The sequence below is a fragment of the Myxocyprinus asiaticus genome, chromosome 48, assembly GCF_019703515.2.
Source record: "Myxocyprinus asiaticus isolate MX2 ecotype Aquarium Trade chromosome 48, UBuf_Myxa_2, whole genome shotgun sequence".
In the NCBI taxonomy this organism is placed as follows: Eukaryota; Metazoa; Chordata; class Actinopteri; order Cypriniformes; family Catostomidae; genus Myxocyprinus; species Myxocyprinus asiaticus.
In genome coordinates this window covers 21,417,684-21,442,457 of record NC_059391.1, presented here as the reverse complement: position 1 = coordinate 21,442,457, position 24,774 = coordinate 21,417,684, and the positions used below count along the sequence as shown (strand labels likewise).

At 37.9% G+C, this 24,774-nt stretch overlaps 1 protein-coding gene across 2 annotated transcripts in view; it reads right to left on the bottom strand.

Moving 5' to 3' along the window:
• Positions 1-24,774, bottom strand: part of LOC127437831 (NT-3 growth factor receptor-like) — a 296,126-nt gene that overhangs the window by 50,644 nt on the left and 220,708 nt on the right. For both annotated transcript variants that reach the window (XM_051693038.1, XM_051693039.1), the window contains one exon: positions 15,016-15,204. In XM_051693038.1, coding sequence (XP_051548998.1) covers positions 15,016-15,204 — 189 coding nt within the window. The remainder of the gene's footprint in view (positions 1-15,015; positions 15,205-24,774) is intronic.

The following is a 24,774-nucleotide window of genomic DNA, read 5'->3' as shown; positions in this document are numbered from 1 at the left end:
CTGCTTCTGCCCGCTTACAGGCAGAAACTGAAACAGGAAGCACCCACCCTCAGAACGATCCAGTGCTGGTCGGACCAATCAGACTCTATGCTACAAGACTGTTTTGATCACACGGACTGGGAGATGTTCCGGTCCACCTCTGATGACGACATCGAGCTTTACGCTGATAGCGTAATGTGTTTCATCAGAACGTGCGTAGAGGAAGTGATTCCGACCAGAACTGTACGAATGTATCCGAATCAGAAGCCGTGGATCAATAGTGATGTTCGCGCGGCACTTAATGTGCGGACCTCCGCTTTTAATTCGGGGAACGCGGAGGAGCATAAATAAGCCAGTTATGCCCTCCGAAAAACTATCAAAACAGCAAAACGCCAGTACAGGGACAAGATTGAAGGACAGTTTAACACCACCAACTCTAGAAGCATGTGGCAGGGAATTAACATCATCACGGACTTTAAAGGGAATAAAAAATCCGCCATGAACACCGCTGCCTCTCTACCGGATGAGCTAAATACTTTTTATGCTCGTTTCGAGGGAAATAACACCGCCCTCGCGGAGAGAGCTCTCGCGGCTGAAGCTACAGAGGTCAGTTCACTCTCCGTCTCTGTAGCGGATGTAACCCGATCCTTCCGACGGGTGAATATCCGCAAAGCCGCAGGCCCAGACGGCATTCCGGGCCGTGTCATCAGAGCGTGCGCGAACCAGCTGGCTGGTGTTTTTACGGACATTTTCAACCTTTCCCTCTCTTTGTCTGTAGTCCCCACATGCTTTAAAACATCCACCATTGTGCCTGTTCCAAAACAATCAAAAATAACTTGTTTAAATGACTGGCGTCCTGTTGCTCTGACCCCCATCATCAGCAAATGTTTTGAGAGACTAATCAGAGATTACATCTGCTCTGTATTGCCACTCAATCTTGACCCGCTGCAGTTTGCTTACCACAACAACCGCTCCACTGATGATGCCATTGCATCTACAATACACACTGCTCTCTCCCACCTGGAAAAAAAGAACACTTATGTGAGAATGCTGTTTGTAGACTACAGCTCAGCATTCAACACCATAGTGCCCTCCAAGCTAGATGAGAAACTCTGGGCTCTGGGCTTAAACAGCTCGCTGTGCAGCTGGATCCTGGACTTCCTGTCAAGCAGACGCCAGGTGGTTAGAATAGGCAGCAACATCTCCTCATCACTGACCCTCAACACTGGAGCCCCACTACTGTATTCCTTGTACACACATGACTGTGTGGCAACACATAGCTCCAATGCCATCATTAAGTTTGCTGATGACACGACGGTGGTAGGTCTGATCACTGACAATGATGAAACAGCCTACATAGAGGAGGTGCACACTCTGACACACTGGTGTCAGGAGCACAACCTCTCCCTCAACGTCAGTAAGACAAAGGAGCTTGTGGTGGACTTCAGAAGAAAAGACAGAGAACACAGTCCCATCACCATCAATGGAGCAACAGTGGAGAGAGTCAGCAGCTTCAAGTTCCTGGGTGTCCACATCACTGAGGAACTCACATGGTCCGTCCACACTGAAGTCGTTGTGAAGAAGGCTCATCAGCGCCTCTTCTTCCTGAGACGGCTGAGGAAGTTTGGAATGAACCGCCACATCCTCACACGGTTCTACACCTGCACTGTGGAGAGCATCCTGACTGGCTGTATCTCCGCCTGGTACGGCAATAGCACCGCCCACAACCGCAAAGCACTGCAAAGGGTGGTGCGAACTGCCAAACACATCATCGGAGGTGAGCTTCCCTCCCTCCAGGAAATATACACAAGGCGGTGTGTGAAAAAAGCTCGGAGGATCATCAGAGACTCCAGCCACCCGAGCCATGGGCTGTTCTCACTGCTACCATCAGGTAGGCGGTATCGCAGCATCAAGACCCGCACCAGCCGACTCCATGACAGCTTCTTCCCCCAAGCAATCAGATTTCTGAACTCTTGATCTCTCATGATCAATATACATCAGCACTGCACTTTATTACCCTTACTCTTATATCTCACACCGGACTGTCATAAATTATATTATTATTATTATATTATGTCTCTCTTAACGACTGACTATCAACCGACAGCCTGAATGTCAATACAGTACAATACTGTACATTCTATATATATATATATATATATATATATATATATATATATATATATACTTTTTTTTAATTTATTTTTTTTTATATATTTTAAATTTTAATTTTTATTGAATAATGTGTATCTATATAGTAAAAAAAAAAAAAAACAGCGTATTGTATACTGTACAGTGTATGTTATTATTTGTATATTGTTGAGTGTAATTATGTGTATAATAGATGTTTAAATTGTGTTGTGTTAATTTGATGTTATTGTAAATTGGTATATGTCTCATCACTGTCACGACTGCTATGTTGATTGGAACTGTACCCAAGAATTTCACACACCATTGCACTTGTGTATATGGCTGTGTGACAATAAAGTGATTTGATTTGATTTGATTTGATTTGTAGTCCGATTTCTGGGCAAATGACTCTTTTGAGTTTTTTTTTTTTTTCTTTTCTTTTTTTTTAATCTACACCACAAAACACCCAGAAATACCTACTAAACAAGTGACTTTTATCAGCCCATTTGTAGTTAAACATAGCGTATACATTATGAGTTCTGTTGTAATTAGTGGTATTTTATAAAAGTTAATGAATGAATAATATACTGTATATTCATTAAATAGTCTGTGTACACACACCTTTTTTAAAAGGCTGTTCTGTTAAAGTATAACATGATCTCATCATTTAGTAACAGGCTGTTGAAGGGCAGTAAATCCAGTGAATTGCATCTCTTATTTCCAAATATTTCTTCCTCAAAAGTACAAAAAATAAATAAATAAAACAAAATAATAATAATAATTGTTAATGAAACCATTAAGGAACCAGAATCGTTAATGTTGAATTTCTTACAATTCCCATCCCTATACATGTGTTAGACTGGAACTAATTTAAGCATAATTTTGAATACTGTTGGGGTAATGCAGTTCAGGATAATACGAATGAATGTATTAACACGTTTAATTGTTGAGATATTTTAGTACACTCAGTAATTTTGATACTGTGGTTACTATGTGATGTCCAATTTAAAATATGGCTCCTGAAGCAAAATCAGTTAAGAAACACTGATGTTAGATATTAACTAAGTAAACTTAATTCAGCATTTATCATGTTTGACATACACAACTGTGGCCGACTGGATCCACAACTGAGAACTTCATTACAGATACAGCTTTACACGTTTGAAATCATCAAACTTAACCAGTCCGCTTAAACGTTTCATAATACGGCAACTACCTCACTTTCCAGGCATGGTGAGCTACCCGGTGGGCCCGAATGGAAGATTAAGACATAGATGGATGAGAAGAAGGGGGCATGACATCTGGAGATGGCAGAGAGAACTGGGATTCAAGTCAATCTTTTGATATTGATTGCATCTGAGGCAAATTCATTCCGAGCTCATGATCTGAGAGCAGAGAGCAGCTATCGCTCGCTGGTGGGATATGGGAGGGCACAAGAAGGTAGTGTCCTATCAATTACCCTGAAGTGAGGGGCTTTTAAACAGAGAACCTGACTCTGCCATAGATGGCCGTGATGACCCTAATCATTGTATCCTTTCCTGTGATGATTTGGCATTTGGCTCCGGATGGATGTTGTTCTGTCTTCCTGCCTCAGAAAATCGAGTGTAAGAGAAAGGGAGGAGGGAAATGGAGGTAGACAGAGTTAAAAAAAGAGATTTTAAAGTAACCCTTTTCTGATTACTACAAGTGCACACATCTGAAGCTGAAGTTGACATAGGTACTCCACTAAAATAACTGAATTCAGCTTGAAACATCACGTTTGTGCTTATGATTAAATTTCAGGCATAGTTGTGCGCAACATATTTTATTACGCTTTATCAACATGAAACAATACACTGACGTAGTGAGTGATGGATGTGGTCATGAAATCAGAGACTATCCATTAGAAAGCTGAACACAAGTGGTCACAGGAGACACATTTGAGACGCATGTTACTACCAGGTGTAAATGTTGTTGTGTCTCAACTGTCCACTTGTGATCAGGTCACCCGAGATAGATCTTAATACCAGATGTAAACAGGGCCTCAGAGGCAGTGCAAAGAGGCAGAAGAGGGTCATGGTGACCTCTTCCAAAGGATGATACTTATAAAAGCTTGGTTATAAAAATCTCACCTTTCATAGTTTGTCTGATCATTATATGATTAAAAACATAGCTGCCTTCAAAACATTCTGCGAGTCCTCATGACAGAGGGATTTCTGACAGGTGGCGTGGACAGCAAAGCAAACGGCACTTTGCTCTACAGCAAAAATTCAATAAACGCATTGTGTGCTCTGTGGGGAACAAATAGGTGTCTTGCGGTTATCACAGATAACCTGACTTTGAACACTGCAAGCGATGCGGTTCAAATTGGTTATTGAAGATTAAGTGATAAACCGATCTTAAAATGACAGATCAAAAAGCCTGCCACTCATTTATTACAAAACTAAGAGAAAAATTCACTAAACAAAAGTGCCACTTGTGCTTGCAGTATTTCAGTGCCAAACAGCTTTTTTTTTTCCACAAACCAACTGCAATGCAGTTTAATCAGGTGCTATCTGTGGTGGTATTATGCTGCCGCTGCAAAATACATATTTAGATTAAAAAGATAGTTCACTCAAAAATTTTAATTCTCTCATACAATGCAAGTGAATGGTAATCAGGCCTTTGTAGCTCCAAAAATCATGTAAACATAAAAGTAATCCATATGACTTCAGTGTTTAAATCCATACCTTCAGAGGTGATATAAAAGGTGAGGGTGAGAAACAGAACAATATTTAAGTATTTGTTTTTACTCTAAATCTCCACTTTCAGATGTGAAAGTAAAACTAAACAGGCACCACATGTGACTTCAGTTGAAAGTGAAAGTGGAGATTTAGAGTAAAAAAAAAGATCTTACATTTTAATCTGTTCCTCACCCACACCTATTATATCGCTTCTGAAGACTTTGATTTAACCACAGAAGTCGTATGGATTACGTCAATGCTTCCTTTATGTGATTTTTGGAGCTACAAAGGTCTGATCACCATTCACTTGCATTGTATGGACCAACAGAGCTGAGATATTCTTCTAAAAATCTTTGTTTGTGTTCTGCAGAAGAAAGAAAGTCATGCACATCTGGGATGGCATGAGGGTAAGTAAATGATGAGAGAATCTTTAAGTAACTGTCATTCTTTTCAGTGCAATAAAAGAGTCTATTTTCTTAACCAAAATTCTTATTATAGAATTTGCCGACACAGCATGCAAAATAAATGAAGCTATATTTATGTGCAATTTATTCTTAGTATTCTTATTACACATGCCCTGCCCCTTGCATGCTTGTTTACGTGATATTTTGGCTAATTTGAAAATACATTAATCTACCAATATAAGTTTAGAACTCTCAGTTCCGTTTAACACATTTTATCATGTGTAAATCCATTCCCAAGATTCACAACATTTTTCCCCACAAAATCAGAAAATGTCTGCATATTCCATCTGGGCCTGCTTTTGACTCTTAAGCAGATAAAAAGATAACTTTGTGTCCTCTCCAAGCATCATGTAAAATGAGTATCCTTGACTCTCAATTAAAAGAGCTTACAGCACACAAAATCTGTTCCTTCAGTGTTCACATTCCATTATTCCCTCCTGCACTGTGCTCTCCCATTACCAAACAGCCTCTCCGTTAATGTCCTGCAAGAAATCTAAAGCTATCATCTAACTCAAACTGGCAGATGATAAAAATACAGTTTCATTATAACCCCAGTACAGGATCGCCGGGAGGCAGAGCCAGGGATGAAGGAATAATAGGACCTCGGGTAGATATGTATCTGTCATTAGGCCAGCAGAACTGTCCAGTGTGACACCCCCTTCAATGCTCCCTAATAAGGATTAATTTCCTGCAGAGGTTACACCTGTAGATAATGGGAGAGGGTCGACCACAAGGTGTGCACCTATCAGCTAGCTTTCTGTGTGAGGCAAAGCTCCCCATGGTTCAATGGAGAAGGTCATCAGTCTTTTAGATGAGCTTGCTTCTTTTATTGCGAATGGGCTGTCAGAGAGGGAAATATTAATAAATTGCTATGATTTAAAAAGCATTTGAAGTGAATGTGGCTTTTGTGAGGATTTAAAGAGCCCCATCAAGTCTGGGCAAATATTGTGTCAATGTGCTAGGAATGAGAAGAAGAAGCCAGTTGTCTTTTGTCTTTGGTTGTCATTAGTGGGTTTTTTCAAGGTAGGTTGGCATGACTTACTCGAGTAGGACATTCACCCAAGTAGGATGTTCCTGGATGAACATTCTTACAGGATTAACATTCTAATCAACGAATCAGATTTTAGGGGTAGGTTTAGGCTTACAGTTAGGGCAAGGCTTAAAGTATACATTACATGAAAATGTATTTCAATTAAATTAATTCACTTCCGTATTACAAAACTCTGGTCTTATTGTGCACATTTTATCAATCTATGTTATTCCAAAAAAAATAAAATAATTAAAAAAAATACTTCTCCCATTCAATCGCTTGCTCCATTCTGGTATGTAATGGCCACTCAAATCAATTCCCAATGGATAAAATCAAGTCTTAGCCCACTTGTTTTTCATATTGAATATCTTGTTTCACTCATAAATATGTCACATTATGGAAGTAAAATGGGTTGTGAATGCCATTTCATGTTGACTTTGAGGCATTGAGTAACATTCTTATCAGCCATTCATTGGGTTCTGATTTGTTTTGGGACTAGCGATAGGGTTTTTGAGGTCAACTCTTAATAGGATGTTGCTTGACAGTTTTGACTAAATGGCTGAAGATAAATGTCCCACTCTTATGATTTCGGCTCCAGGGCTTCCTTCTGGGCTGTCAGAGCGATACTCTGTACCTTACTAAAATAAGATAGAGTGCAACTTGGGTATGAATTCCATGGCAGTTTTAGTGCTTGTTGATGACTGTGGCTGTTCTTACATGCAAATACAAATGATTGCATGGTAAAATTACAACTTGGCTCATGGTGAGCAACTGAGCTAGAGTATATTTTTTTGCCAAAAAATGTACTCAGGACTGGCCTGTGGGTTTATAGAGCCTTATAGGCGAGATCATAAAAATGGGCCCCACAGGTGTAAATTGATTATAACATAAAAGCATCCACATACCACTGCAATATGACAAGTGTTTTGTTCCTTTAAAGAGAAAGTACTAAAATAATTACACTGTACATAACTGGGAATACAGTAGATGTTTACAAATAACAGATTCTGTTCAAACTAAATTTCGCAGTTAGAGAAAATCAGGTCCAAAAATGTGAAAAAATTAAAATGTGCTAAGAGAACTAAATACAGTATTCATAACTTTTTTCAATATACATTAAATATTACGAATATAATATGAATAAAATATAAATCTAACTTATGAACAAAACTATTTAAGCTAAATTAAATATTTAATATATGAATATAAAATATTAAATTAATAAAATAAACAGTGGGTTTACTGGGATGGCATGTTAGGGCTCTTGGCAACCGTCTAGATTGTCTACTCTATAGGATGAGACGGCCCTGCATTCACTGTACATACAAGAGCTAAAATGCTTAGGCAACACTTTAAAAGAAGTCATTTTAAATGCAATGAATTGAGATAAAATAACAAGCAAAATGAGTTTACGCAAAACGAGTCCACGCAGAACTTCCCTTTGAAAGTTCCTGCACCTAAATGACAGCAGCAAATGGTCTGTAAATCTTTATTGCTCTCTTGCTCTCTAATCTTGCCAGAAGACATAAGAGAGAAGATCGTCTTCTTTAGTGCAATTGGAAAGAAAGGTACTCTGTCAAAACAGATAAGACTGATCTTTTCTCTTTGTCTTGGTTTCTCAAAGACATAAGATAAAAGAATCCTCTGTCATAAAAAAGGACTGAAAAGGTGAATGGAAAAAATAAATAAATTATTAAGCCCTTGAATGTTCCCTTACAATATCATTCAGTTAGATAGTCTGATAAAGCTGGTGTTTCATGAGTCCACCTAAGAGGTGTGTGTGTGTTGGGGGGGGGGGGGGTGGGCGGCATGCACTGATGGATCACGGTGCTTTCTTAAACGACTGTGGATCGATCCACAAAAATGCACAATCAATAAATTTAATACAGATACAGTTTTATAAATTAAAGATTAAAAAAGTGACATGCAAACCTGGGTAAGAAATTGAATGGAGCCTGGGGCAAAAAAATGCCACCGGAAGTGACAAAAATTTGGAGGGCATTATGTAATACATTTATTTGCAACACCAACATCATTTTCTAATATTTTACTCCAGGCATAGTTATACATATCGTCACATAAAATACGAGTTGATGCTGATTTAATTTTATAGATAACAGCACAATTCCTCAGATTGGTTATCTATTTCAATCAATTAATTCAATACAAGCATTTTACTTAAAAGGATGACAAAAACACCTTATAAAGGTATAAATGCCCTTGAAAATCAGATCTGGGGGCAAATGTTGAATATTACAATAATTTAATTTCTTATTATGTGCATAATAACAGAGTTCATGACCCATTTAGAATCATTTTTGGAATAAGAGTGTGGTTCCCTGAGTCAAAATCACAGTAAACCATGAGATACCTAAAGATTCCCACTCCTAGTCTGCAGGCATCTTGGAAATTTCAACATAGATCATTGCGGCATATGTTCCAGTGTCAGGAACTGCTGGTGGCTGATGTATAGACTATACAGTATATTATTCAGCTTGAGTTAAATTTATATGCTCAAATGTGCTGTGAAATTCTGTGAGGTCCTTCAATAGGAAATTGGGGTGGAATGAATTCACTGTTAAAATGCCACAAGGTCCAGGGTTCAAGTCCGAAGAGAGATGATTACAGGGTAGAGGCTTGGGTAATTGACGACTATTGAGCGAAGGGTTCACTGAGTTTAGCCAACATTGTACAACATAGCTACAGGCCAAACGTTTAGCCAGCCTACTATAATAAAACTGCATGTCAAACATGTAGCTAATATAGCCATCTTATCTTTTTTTTTTTTTTTTTTTATAACACTAATGACCTGACAACTGGTCACGTGGCATCATTATAGTGAGAGTTGATCCCAGGACAGGATTTAGTCTGTGACTGAGGCTACAATTCTGCCTAACATCTCCTTTTGTGTTCCACTGAACGAAAAAAAAAAAAAAAAATATCACAGAACTTTCATTTTTGAAATCCCATAAAAGTTTGATAGTGTGTCCATTTAGATGTGGCATTACATCATTTTGTTGGTTTTAACCACTAATTCTTGTAAGCAAGGGATGCTAGATGCAAACCACATGTGATACAGTGCGAATTCAAAGACAACATGTGATTTTACCAAGGGACTAACAGAGCGCAACAGTGCTTGCCCACATATTCATCCATCTTGGTTTCCGGAAGTATATTTTCCATTCAATTCTTCCATAGACTTTTCATAAAATCCTTCATAAAAGAGTTGTAAATCACAACATCACAAAAAACTATTTGAAAATCCAACAAAGGATTAAGGCTGTGTACTTACTGCCTTACATGAGGGCACAGACTACAATGGCTTCGTTGGCCATGGTTCTCTGATTGGTGAAGCTTTCCCTGCTAGACCAAGGGTAATGTAGTTGTTTACCATAAATTCTGTTATCAAACACGATTTTTAAACAATGAAATTGAAATAACATGGAGTGATGGCTTCAACGGAAGCATAAACCATCGATGAACAACCTTGTAGCTCACGGTAGGTCTGCCTCTAAAGGTTATCTTTGAAAATCAATTTGTCTATGGGATAAATGAATGGGATTTTTACTTCCGGAATGAGACTGTTGTGCTCTATTACAGTGTAGACAACTGACATATTTGTCCTTATTTTTACCACCACATTAAAGAAATTCAAGACAAAGGCCACACATAAAGTATGCTTTTAAATTTTATAGTGTAGCTTGACTCCTGACATAAACATTCATTAATGACTCATACTCACATTAGCGTGAAGTCACTTTTTTATGTTAAACTCGCAGTTCTGCCTTATACCCTTGTGGGTGAAAATGAAAAAAAAAGAAAAGAAAAAGAAAAGATTTAAATAAAAAGAGGCCTGTGCCATTAATCTATTAGCAAGCTAGCGTTTGTTCTCAAAAGCCATGCTGTAAACACAAACACATATGAGCCTGCCAATCAGTCGTTAAAAATCCATGCAGTTCATAATGCAAAACTCTGGAATATTTAGTGTTTTTATGAACATATGCATGTTTTTCACACTTAATATGATTTCTCCCACTAACTGTTAGCCTATATGGTGCCCTGGATTTGTGGAGTGGATCTATCAGGAGAAGTTTAAAGCTGAAATGTGTAATTTCAATGGAATGAATGGAATTGCCAAAATATTTCAAAAAACTGCCCCATCTTATATTGGTTGTACAAACAGATAGTACCACCCCCAAACTCACACTGCATTATTTATTTATTTATTTATTTATTTATTTTTGCAATTCAAATGTTCAACTTGGAACCTTTTGTTTATTAAAGGGTCTTGGTATCTTCTGGTTGCCAAGTCCTTAACCACTATTCCACCATAACACAACAGAGACCGAATCTAATCGAATTAAACCTTTTTTTATTGTCTTCCAACCTAACAATGTTGGCTCCAAAGTCCTTATCCAGGGCTTCTGATACCTCACTCCTTCCACGTTCTCTGTTCTCCAAGTACAAAATGACAAATCTAGATGCTTTACAAGCCATCCATGCGCTTCTCCTTAGCCACCAGGCACTGTTTGATTGTGTATCAGCTTCATGGAGCAGCGGATATTGGCTTTGTTCGCCTAAGGCTCTGTCGTTTTTCATCTGTGTACCTCCATTTTTTTTTTTTAAATTTTTTACTATTGGAATTTGAGTTCACTCATATGTGAACAATTAGGGTGCCCGGAAATGGAAAACTCTGAGATGTAGAAGAGTGGTGAGATGGCAATCTATGTATTGTGTGTCACTGTACAAATTTTAGAACATCTTTCAACCTTTCTATGATGAGAATGACTTTAAAAAGTGTATTAGGTGTCAGGGAAAAAAAGGTCAGTCAGTAGATCAAAGTCAGGCTATGATCAATACAGAATCTGTACATCTAAAAGAAACAAAAGTTTGTTTCTTGGTTAAAAAGTAAAGAGAATAATAAGATCTAACAACTGTTTTCTTTTAGTTAAGTGAAACAAAAAAATACTAACATAATTGGAAAACTGAAACTGAAAAGACACATTTTTGTGTATCCAAAGCTAACAACACTAAAATAAAAATGACCATATTTAGTCCAGTTTTAAACACATATTACAATATTTGTAACTTTTGAAATGACCTGACATTAAAATGCAACTATTTGCGAGAAATTTAACAAAGTTACATTTAAAAGATATCAATTAGGGGGCCTGGGTAGCTCAGTGGTAAAATACGCTGGCTACCACCCCTGGAGTTCGCTAGCTCGCTAGTTTGAATCCCAGGGCGTGCTGAGTGACTCCAGCCAGGTCTCCTAAGCAACCAAATTGGCCCGGTTGCTAGGGAGGGTAGAGTCACATGGGGTAAACTCCTCATGGTCGCTATAATGAAGTTCATTCTCGGTGGGGCGCATGGTTGCCGCGGTGGATGGCGTGAAGCCTCCACACGCGCTATGTCTCCGTTGCAACACGCTCAACAAGCCACGTGATAAGATGTGCGGGTTGATGGTCTCAGACGCAGAGGCAACTGGGATTCGTCCTCCGCCAACCGGACTGAGGCGAATCACTACACGACCACGAGGACTTAAAAGCACATTGGGAATTGGGCATTCCAGATTGGGAGAAAAATAAAAAAAAATAAAAATAAAAAAAAAAATATATATATATATATATATATATATATATATATATATATATATATATACAGTATATATATCAATTAATGTATTAACTTTGACAACCCTAAAAAACTAAAACTAAACTAAAACTACAAAACACTGAAAATGAAAACTAGCAGTCATAAAATGAAAACTAATGAAAAGGAAACAATTGAAAGAACAAACTGAAGAAAAAAAAAATTTATGAAAAAAAAAAATACAAAATAAATATGATAACCTGATATGACTTAATGCAATAGGCTACATTGTTGTTACCCCTTGCTCCGATGAATTAATCACCTTCAGGTGGTTCCAAGGCAATATCCTGCATTTGTTGTATGACCCTGCCCACAGACAATTGGAATTTATTTGATTAAATGTCAACAATGCAGCATAATATGAGCAATGATGCTCCAATGCTTTTTGGGGTTCAAAAGAGACTGGTGTTCATCAGAATCCCATATTTAGAGGCCAATAAAATTAAGCCGATTTAACAAAGCTCGCTTAGTTCAGGATTTCCCATACTACAGGCAGATCAGAAGCACATGATGCCCGAAAACAAAAGGTAGCACCGATTTTTCCAGCACAACAAAGAGAATACATATCATGCTTAATTTGGAACTCATAGAACAGATTATGAGAAGTATAGAGGGATTGGGTAGAAAAGAGAGAATAAATATGTTCAGGGAATACGGTCTGCCAACCTTGGAATAATGCTAAATCCCAAAGACAGATAATTTCACAGATTAGTCCAGAACAAGGCCGTGTGGAAGAATGGAAACCTCTTTGTCCTTGTCTGCAAAAGCTCCCAAAAAAGGACTTACAGGAATCCTTTCCTCAGGTGGAAATCTGAAAAGGTTTGCCAACTGTGAAAGATATTCATATTTCCACATGAATATGAGTTCACAATAATGGATTTTTTTCACCCCAGTTAAAGCAGATAAAATTGAAATGTCTAGGGGAATCTATCAGGGTTCATGGTAGAAAGGTTGTGGACAAGGTCCAGAATTAACTTTTCGCCACATCCACAACTGCCACATTAAGAATTAACCATGCCAATCGGATGAACACTATGGGACAATTAACATAAGAATGGATTCATGAATGATTGACCCCGTTTACACCTGGTATGCGTTTTTGATGATTCGATCACATGTAGAGAGCTAAATACAGGTCTAAACGGGGTCTAAAACATTTTGTGATCGGATCACAAAAACCACATACAATTGTGGTCAAAAACGCATGTGACTGCATTGCATTTGATGTGTGAACGCTAATCCATCCTGAATGCGTCCTGGCAGCAGCGAAGCACCACCCCTCACCTGTCAATCATCCACTGCACAATAACAAGAGTTTAAACTTTGCCGGTTACAAGCGGTTTAAAAGGAAATAATCCGATCAGAAAATAAAAAAAAAACAGATACATACAAAAGCATGAGAACTTCATGGATCTTCTTCAGTGTGTGTGATATCAACATGTAGGGACACTTATGAGAAGCACAAACATCTGCAGCACAGGTTAATACAGGTGATCCACTAAAATAACTGTTCTGCTCGAAATGTTGCTTTTGTGCTCAGGTTAAATTTCAGTTGCATCTGGGAGAAATAGTGTGCCGGTTTTTTTTTTCACGCTTTGTCTTTTCTGACTTCGTTGCACATTAATGTCGTGCAGCAACACACTGACATAGTGACTGATGTATGTCGTCATGAAACAGAGATCCTCCCCGTGAAATCCGAACACAAGTGGTCACAGAAGACGCATTTAAGCAACCAGGTGTAAACAGCAACCACATGTGATCTCACCTGACCACATGTGATCAGATCACCTGAGATGTATCTTAATACCTGGTGTAAATGGGGTCATTTACACTTGTGTTTCATGAATAAGGCCCACTAAGTGTAAATAGGCCCATGAAGTTACTGACCAACTGGCAAGCAACAACATTTAATTCACTTACCAATGTAAAATTTTACTTGTATGTGCCACTAGTCGAGTGCTAATTTATTACCTTGGTTATGGAGATTTGTAGTTCTGATGCTATAGGGTTAGGGGTTAGGGTTGGCCAATACATACCCTACGTATGTAAACGCAGATGTTTCTAGCTATGCAAACTCGATTTCGTGCCTCATTGCGTTCCGAAATATGTCAAAGAACAATTCATAAAACAACACAAGCACAGCTTTCATTTTCAGCATTCCCGCTATAGTGCAAATGCTGCTATAGTGGACATTAGTGTGAACTGTCTACCTCTATGGTGAGGTTTTGCTTTCAAGTCAACCACTATTATGGCAGAACAGTTCGAAAAGAATATTGCTGAACAAGTTAAAGTCAATATCCATATTTATAGAAACTTACCTGAATAATAACACGTGATATTTTATGGCACAAACATTTGAAGGAAACTCTATCGCCCCCTTGAGTACTGATGTTTGTTCACGCCCCAGTAATGCACTTTAAGCACTTTAAGTGTGTTCGACCGGACTCCACGTTGGCAATGCATTGGCCAAGCGTCTGCATCTGAGCTTGTGTACTTTCTTGAAGTATATTTCTGTCCTTATAGTTAAGACTGTAACCCAACAAAACATTCACTTACTGTACGTGGTTGAGACCCCCCCTTGAAGACCCCACTGAAATTCTTCTTAAATGTAAAAATATCAATTTTATTTCACTCTCCTGTTTCCCACTTCACCATCTCTCTCTTTGAATCACACATATGCTTTTGTCTAACACTTAATCTGTAAAGCACATGAGGAACATTTCAGATGACCTAAATTTAAACCTAAGCCTTATTTACTCTGAAAATATGACAGTAGGTGCACAAAAATGTGATAAGCCTTAGAGTGAAGGGCAGTAGATTAACGCACTACCTGAGCACACAGTAAAAATTTAGGCAAGGACAGAAATGCCACAAATCACAGTCAATGCCACTGCCACTCACTGTAATAAGTAAGCTTTCATGGGCTTTTAAAACAGCAGCAGTTTTCAGACTTTAATTGAATCAGTTCTGCCTGGGAAAAGACTCAAGGGGGCAAAGAAGAGCTTGGGAATGTCTTCCACCACATTAGGGAAGAGGGCAGTGCCCGTTTGGTACTCACATGTGGTGGGTTTGTTGCAGTTGTGCCCATGCCGGAAGTACTGTGGATTCTCGATCACTGGGATGCGGGTCATGCCAATCACAACGGCGTCTGGCCCGGCATCCAGGGTGCATGGGGTTATAATGCCGTGGTTGACATGGTGAAGGGGACTGGCTGAATCTTCCTCGCCGCTGATAACAGCCACTGGTCCTGTAGAGAAGAAGGAGAAGAGAAAGTCAGTCAAAAAGGCTGTTCACACAGCAGCAGAATACGGTTATCAGTCTTGTTTTTAGGGTTGCCAATTGTCCTATATTAGCTGGGACGTCTCATATTTTTAATATGTGTGTGTGTATAAATATATATATATATATATATATATGAGTGGCTGTGTTTTAATTAGCATGCTGACAATATGCTTTGCACAAGCTTTTATCAGTCTGCGTGACAGAACTTTCTGTGAAAGTTGTGCCTTTAAATTCATCCCACTTAAAGCACTGCCGCTATAGCCGTACACATTCAGATGGAAGTCTTTGCCATTGTGTTGCGTCGCACACATTTTTCTGAGCATTCCGTAATGAGCGTTGCGTTTTTAAGATGATGTGTCAAGTAGAAAATAGTCCAACTTTAAAAAATGGGTCTCAGGACCCCTGCAATCTGTTCTTTTCTGTTGTGCTCCATCAAGCCAATGACTTCAATGGAAAATTAATGCAGCATAATACGTCTGAAAGCAAAAGGCGGGCAAGGCTCATTTATCAGAATAAACGTTATCTCTCAGATCTCGACTGGCCTTTCAGCCCTGCTCTGTCATTTGAGCAAACATTAAGCGCATTGGCCTGATTTAACCCCAGAAGTCTGAGCCGCGGTGGCCTCAGGCCACCATAAACACTGACACTCCAAGTTTCCCAAAGTCCCATTATCGGGACATTTAGTTGCATTAACAAAAAAATACACCCACGTTAAGATTCAGGCCTGCAAGCCTGTAATACATAAATCAATCAGCCAAACTGGGAATATTGGAACCAAAATGCGAGAATTACAAGGTAATATATGCTGAGATTGAATAAAAGCATGAGGGACAGCTAAGACTGTGAAGGTCTTTGCGTATGACAGTAGCAGAGTTTCCACTGCCGGTGCGTGCCAAGGCCAGTTGTATTCCCACTGTCACTTCCGGGGCTTAATCGTGCCTCCTCGGGGCTTATTTGGGGCCGATTACTCTTGCGCCAAAGAAGGCCAACTGGGGATTGAGGCACAGTCAAAGTCAAAGGCGGAGTTTAGCGAGACACTCATGCTGCTTTTCATTGAAGTCGGATGTGGGATATTCTTAATTGAATTCTCCAGTAACATTTGTTAAACAAGCTTTAATATCTTGTAATGTAGGAACTTTGACTCATTGATCAATATCATTTAATAAAAGTGAATGTTTATCACTAACTTTGTACTTTTCTGGGTGGCAACATATTTGTGTGACGTCATGCACCTGCATCTCAGTGAAAAAAATTATGGACACATTACAAATCCGTTAAGATGCACAATGAACAAAACGGTGCCCAAAGGAAGAACGTTCCATGGTTCGAGATAATGGACGGTGTGCTGTGACATCATCCTGCTGTTAGTGGAGAGACCACCATGGTAGTTAAAGTCGGTGAGTTGTCAACGTTAAATTATCTTAGATAGATAACTAGATAACATGCGTGTTTGGTTCGGCTTGTGAAATGTGCGGGATGTGTGACGTTTGCACCAGGGCAACGTATTAAAGGCGGGTTTTAGGGCAAAGATGCGGGGCTTTTGGCCCAATTTTGGTCTCGCGGCTTGCGGTACGAGGATACTGACCCCGGCTGACCAGTTTATGGCCCTGGCTCGCACTGGCCCGATAGTGGAAAAGCGGCTATTAAGACTGACCATGACTCCTTCTTAGTTAGATTCATGAGGCCATTTAGTTCATAGGGTCAGACATCTTGACGCAAGGCCAAAGACTGAACTGGACACAGATAGACATACAATGCTATACTGTCCCTCACTTTTTTACTTTTTTAAGAGAGCGGTCATAGTACACAAAGCAGGCATGACTGAAAGCTGCAGATAAGCACAGCCATTTCAGTGTGAGCAATACAATACAGCAATACAGAGAAAGAAATACAGAGTGTTTTTCATTCCCTCAAGGATTAGATATATACATTCATCTCTCTTGGCAGGTATCCTGATGGGTAGGGGATTGGAAACATAAAGACGTACTGAAGTGCAAACAAGTAAACAAACTAGCAAATACATAAAAATGAGGTAGCAAATAGCAAAAGGCTGACTACTTTTAAATGTATACCTTTTGCAGCGAATGCATCATTACAATGAATAATTATTTTATTAACAATCATAAAAGAGCTATTCAGTTTTATCATGGAAAATGTAATTGCCTTTTTGTAGAAAGAAGGTTAAAAAAGCATTTGTATGTATCTCGCAAAAAAAAAAAAAGAAAAAAAAGAAAAAAATCAGTGTCGAAAACAAAACTCTTATGGAAACAACTACAAAAAATGTATGTTATGTTTTTAATGTTTGTTTATTTAATTTGTCTGACAGATAAATAGTAAAATAATGACTCACTGAATTACATAAATGCTGTATATTGTATTATAATATTTATATACTGTATAATACAATCTAATATAATATAATATAACAGGATATTCTCACATACATACTGTAAATTAATGACATAAATATTTAATCACTATGTATTACAATGGGGACTATGTTTTAATTTGAAATGTAAAATTATTCTTTAGCTGAACTGCTAAATAAAATGACTTTTATCTGATTTTATACTGGCCTTTGTGAACCTCTAGCTGAAATCCAAATGTAATGAGCAGCCACAATCGCCTTAAGGCCTATAAATAGAGATTATTTTGTGACAATAACAATGGTTGGCTGTGACATATTTAAGGGGAAATCTTGGGAATAAGTCTTAATTAGTTTTAGCATTTAAGACAGGAGGCAATGTTCAGCTTACTGTCAAATGACCCCTTCAGCTAATTGGGTTGTTAAAAATTATTTTCTTCTCCTTAATTGGAAAGCCTCGGTCAAGCTAAAAGTCAAATAAGCTTTAATTTTTTTTTTTTTTTTTTTTTTTTTTTTTTTTTTTGGAAACACTAAAAGGAGTTTTGCAAGGTGAAAAATGCTCTAACACAAATAGCCCTGATTTCGAAAACCATCACCCTGATAATATTCAATGAATCACATTTCATATTGTAATGACTATGATACAGTTATTGCCACAGTTGTGAGCAAAGTACTAATGAAACTATTTTTAGTTGCAGGTTCTATAGTTTTTACATTTCTCCATATTATCCCAGAAATTAAAAGTTGTTTTTACAATAGCTGCTTTAATATTATTATGCATTAGGCTTAAGAGGAACATTACTCTTTAAAATTCCTCTTTAATATCTTCAGGTTAAACTTAGAGATGCGCAAGGTCAGGCACAGCTGTAAATACGCTTCAAGAATAAATACACAAAGCATATCAAATGGCACTTTCAAAATCCTATTATACAGCTGGCACAGTGAATTGAAGATTGGATTCACTTGCTGTTGCTTTTTGGCATTTATAGTTAGGAACTCTATCAATAAAGTGCAGGAAACAATTTAAGCGACTGGTCAGAAAATGGGCCATCTCTGAAAATTAAAATATAACACATTATTCTAGGACTTCTATATATGGCAAGTGTGTTTTAAGTGTCCAAAGTTGAGAAAACACCCAGTTGCATTATATTCAAAGGATTAAAGAGCTGTCTGAGAAAATGACTGAGAAAAAAAAAATTGAAACCACAAAAAAATGTTATCACTGTAATGCAAAAAAAAAAAAAAGAAAAAAAAAGTGTTTTCAGAGGTGATAAAAATGCACCATCACTAATATATAAATATAATAAATTTATGTCTTTTCAGGCTACTCTAAGTGTACACTGAGACTGAGTCTTACCTAATGCACTTTAAAAAAAATAATTCAATTATGAATTATGTTTTACTTTCTCCTTCCCAGACAATGAAAGCCTCAAGGCCAAAATTATTTATTGCCTACAAGGAAACATTATTTTAAAATCCTTTCTTCTACTTCTACAACTGAAGAACAAAGGCAATTTAATAAGACTGTGAGATGGCCAGACGAGAGTCAGCTTTTTCCAGGCAGACAGTTGAGAGGGGTTGCTATGAGGTGGGAGGGGCTAAAATGTGACAGGAAGTGACATAATTGTGATGGATTGCTGAGAGTGTCAACTTATGGGCATTTAACCAGCTCACAAATACCCCTGTAGCCATGGAGGGAAACTTTGAAAAGACTGTCAGGATATACATCAGGTAAAAAAAAATAATAAAAAAAAAAGACAGGGATGATATTGTTTTATTTATGTAATGTTACCATACTGCATAATGTTTCTCCAAAAACATCTACCCAGGCAACAAAAAGGGAGAGTTTTAAAAGACAATTCTGTCATCATTTACTTACCCTCATTTCATTCCAAGCATGTATGTTTTTTTCTTTCTTGAGTTAAAATAACTTTTACATGTTCAGTTTAAAACATTGTTATTAGTCATGTGAGAACCAATAATATTTGACATCACTGAATATGCACACGTGTGAATGAAGAGAGTTACTGTGTGGGGCATGTTCACTTTCAGCAAATAACAGCAAAAAACTGGAGCTTACACATGCCCATACATACTGTATAACAAAACTTCCAGCTTTGGCCACTGGGGCACAGTGATTTGATTTTCGGTAAGCACAGAGTGATTTCAGCTGAAAAACTTTGACCTGAATTTGCCAAATTTACAGTGGTTACGTTTACATGCAACCAAATAATCAGTTTAGAATCTGACTGATAGCTCAATTGGACTGAAAAGCTTTCATGTAAATAAAAAAATGATCCGATTGTGCTGGATCCGAATGAAATTTCCATCCGATTGAAGATGGTGGTGTAGACCTAAAATAATCTGATTAAAAGAAAAATATTAGCCATGTAAACATTTGAATCCCACTACTTTCTCAATCGCATTCTAAACTACTTTGTGCTCGTGTGGTGCGTATGTATATTTAAACATGATACTCTTTGCGGGAACCTAATTTATACAAAGCAATGACAAAACGCATTATTAAGGGTATGCGGGCTCGCACTGAATATTCTGCAGGGCACATATTTTCTTTCATGACATCACACAAAGCAAAAAAGAACATTGTGTCATTCTTAATAGGAACTTTAAGCATTAGGTGCGGTTACGGCGTTCTGTGTTCCATTGCGTGTACGCAACTTCAATCACTTCCTGACATCGAAACCATAATTTCTAAAGCATTTCTTCTTTGCAATAGTGACAGTCGACCATACGTGACAGATTAGGAAAGTAAATGTTAGAATATGTTTTACAAGAGATGATGCAAAGTTAACAGTACATTACACACGTGTTTATAGACTTTGAATAAAAACCTCAACAATATCGGTAGCCTATTAATAATAATATCTAGGTTTTAGACATAGGATATTTATTTCTTACAAGAGTAAAATAACTTTTCCTCTGACAGTCATTTAACTCTGCAAGCATCTCTTCTCTTGCTGTTTTAAATTTTTCTTGAATGATTAAATGCTCCATTCTGTCGTCATTAATGCTTAGTGATTTTTGGGTAGCGTCCCATCCACAGCTGTTGCTTAAAGTCCCTATTATTTTGTTTCCACTCCACATCTGTAAACTCCTTTAAAGACAACTCTCACCCACATGTGTTTACTTTGTGCTTGCATCCAGTGATGCCTGCGGTTAGATTGGAGGAGGAATGGGCATGAGGCAAATACATAAAGTCAGACAGGGTATTAGACGCTGCTTCTAATTCTTCGTTTGCCGAGTAGAGTGAGTAACATAACAAGAAAGCTTTTCTGCCATATTTTTTAGATATCTCAACAAAGCAAAAATGCCAGTTATAGACTTTAGTGCCATTCTCACTTTTTCAGCCTTTCTCTGCTTCTTCAGAATGCAACGACTGACACTCTTTGCATGCGCAGAAGTTTGGTTCGGAATACATGTAATGCACATGTAAACGAATATTTGTATCGGATTGAAAATTTTAGGGGACGTATAAACAGTACATTCAGAATCTGCAATCGAACTGAATTTATTCGGATTGATGAAAATGAGTACATGTAAGCATAGCCAGTGAGATCAGTCTGGATGTGACAAAAGGGTGAGTAAATGTTGATAGAATTTCCATTGCATGCAGACACTTGCAGATATTAATACACCTAGAATTTTGGAGTCTGGGGATGTAATTAGATGCATTTCAAGTTTAAACCAAACAGCTATGATTGAGCTGATGGACAATGCCCAACACTTGCCTTCCAAGCCAAATACCAACATGGTTTAAAGTCTAAAAGCACTTTAAATCAAGCACATGTGTGCACTGTAAATAATATTTGTTGTTTTGACAGTATTATTGCTGTATTTCCAACTGCAGCTTACTGTAAATATTCTTTACATTATGATGCTGTCAATTGTGTTGTTTTTACAGTATTATTGCTGTATTCTCCACCGTTCCTCACTCTAGAAACTGTTTACAGTATGTTACTGTCAAACTGAGCTGTATTCTTTAGGAAAAAAAGAGCGAGAAAATAATTACAGTAATTTACTGTTAAATTGCATGAGAACTGGCCCAGTCTCAAACCTGTACATACACATTTAGAGAGGAGATTTGTGGTATTATTCAGTGACCTACGTACATATTATCAAAAAGTCTAAACCCTGGAGATAGCTTCTCTGCATTGGATTTACTCATACAATCTCATAACAAGTAGAACTGGATGGGGATGCACCTTGCAACCTGAACGTTGAGCCTGCACTCGACTCCTCGTCACTTCAGCCTTGAGAGGAGCAGAAGCAAAGCAACCTCTTTTCGACTGAACCAGGTGAGTGGCAAAATTGCACAAAACATCTTTTAGGAGTTTCTAATAATTTTTTCAAACATTAATCATTTGACAATGAAGATCTGCGTGCAATTTTCAACAAGTAGCTTTGAAAAGTTCACATCTCAAACAGATACTAGCATTAGCTGCAATGACCATTCTGTTTAATATTGAAGTAAGCACTTACACATATGGAAGTGCTAAGTAACCAAATTACCTTGTCTGTGAACAAATGTTGTATTTACATGGGTCATATGTGCGCAACTTTTTATTTTGATGCACTGCGGAGTTATACCGGCCACTTTATTTGACCCATCCATCTAAAATTTAGGCTAGTTATACTGTGTACAAATATAACATGTGTAAACGTTTTGCTATTTGCAATTGATTTTTGTGTTTTGTTCTCTAGGTCTGGACAGGCAAAGAATTGGAGTGTTCTTCAGTCATTTGGACATCTGATTAACTTAATATTGCTTTTGAATGGACTTTTATATGTATGTAGTCATAATTTGCCTTTATGAATAACATATATGTGATATTTGAGTTGTCATTGTGTAATAAGTGTTCTGTTTGAAAAAAGGCCTCAATTGTTTCATTCTTTTTTTAACTTGTAATAGATAGAAATTAGTTACTCTAACTCTGTAGACTAAAACTGTGCTAACTGTGGTTAGTTCAACCGTATGGACACTGCAATTTAATATACAAACTACAAACAATTACCGTAATTAATTTGACTGTACAGCTAATATACTGTATTTTAATATACATCATATAAACAGCTCTCGTAATTAATTTTACAGTACAGCACATACTGTAAATCATTATATAGTATGCTGTAAACTACTGTAGATAATTTTACAGTAATTTGATTGTGGTATGGAATACAGCAGCTTGCTGGCTATTTGTTGCCAGAAAGTTACTGTTGATTTTACATCTTTCTTTTTTCTTTTTCTTTTTTTTTTCTTTTTTTTTTTTTACAGTGTGCAAATACTCGTAGCCAAGTGTGAAAATATTAAAAATTCTTTCAGCTTCCAACTTTGTTTAAACACAAAGCTTTGCTTCCCCTCATCCGGGCTGATTATCATACAGAATTCTGTTAAAAGGAAGTTGTCTCGCACAGTTGTTAATTAGCTCTAAAAATACATTTGGTAGTCCTCCATTCCCACTTGAAGACATGCATTGCACACATTATCACATTGCTGTATGTAGCACAGCAACGTAAAACAGTGTCTGCCATGTGAGTGACAGTGTTACATGATACACGGGTGTAACTCAGAACTGCGTTCCGTTTAAACTTGTAAAACTCTGTCAATTTACAGATCTTTAATTTTATGCTTAGTTCACAGACAAAATATGATAATGGAATCTACAGGAGCTGTCCATCTTTTATAAATGAGGCAAGTGGGACTGGTCACAAGTGAACGGTTTCTGCTGTAGGGTACGGGGACAAAACAGGTTAGCAGGTCTTTGGCTCAGTGTGATTCTATTAGAACTGAGCTAAGGTGGAGAAGACACTCAGTTGAGAATACCTGATATCTCGTGATCCTGAGATCGGTTGCTATTTTAGCTGACAAAAACAATTAGATTTTTAAATTTTCTCAAGAAAACATGAGTGCAGTTCTGACCATGCAAAAGTCCCCTCCACCATGCTAGGGTGTTCAGTGTGGCTGCCAGGGCATTTCTGTGTGGTTGCCAGGGCATTGCTATATGGTTGCTAAGGTGTTCTTAGTTGTTTTTTAGTGTGTTGCCACAGTATGCAGTTGCTGGGGTGTTCTGAGTGGTTGCCAGGGCACCACATGCGATTGCTAGGTGTTCAGAGTTGTGTGTGGTTGCCAGGGCATTGCTACATGGTTGCTAAGGTGTTCTTAGTTGTCTTTTAGTGTGTTGCTATGTGGTTGCTAGGGTGTTCTGAGTGGTTTTTAGTGCATTGCTATGCAACTGCTAAATTGTTCGGAGTGGTTTTTAATGCAGTTGTTAGGGTGTTCTGGGTGGTTATTAGCACAATGCTATGTAGTTGCTCGGGTGTTCTAAATGGTTTAGCACATACATATGTGGTTGCTTCGGTTTTCTAAATGGTTTTTAGTACGTTGCTATGTGGTTGCTAGGGTGTTCTATTTTGTTTTTGTTTGTTTTTTTGTGTGTGTGTGTATTTCTATGCCATTGATGAGGTTTTCTGAGTGTTTTTTACTGCATTGCTATGCTGTTGCCAAGTTGTTCTGAGTGTTTTTCGTGCATTGTTATGTGGTTGCTAGGGTTTTCTGAGTGATTTTCAGTGCGTTGCTATGTGGTAGCTATGCTATGGCATTACTAATTGCCTGCTAGTCAAAAAAGCCTACCCACAAGTCTCTATGACATTTTGGTCCCTAAACATGGCTCTGGTTTCACAGTTTTTAAGCGAAAATCTATGATTGCCTAGAATTCTTGTGCCACTAGTTTTCAAACAGATTCCATAAAATAAAATACAAATCCCCTCCACTGGAAAATTTGTTTTCCATTGGCTGATAAACAGATATCCCTGCCCCAAACTGACACCACTGGTTAAGTCAGTGTTGCTGTGTCAGGCTGGACATGCTGCTCAAACAAACACAGGTTATCATTTACATAGAAGTATTATCAAACACATCTCCTCCTCTCTAACTGTCTGCTTCTTTTTCTCATTTACTCACTCTGTATACTATATACTCATACCTGCTGGGACCAAATCTGAGCAAAGGTGACAGTGGACGATTGATCCTGTTTATAAAGGCATCAGAACCCTTCTGTTTGAATGCCATTTTCCTGGAGTTGATGTCACTTCCTTTGATGTTGAAAGTGCACCCAGCACTTCTCCGTACATCAGGTAGCTATAAAAGATTAA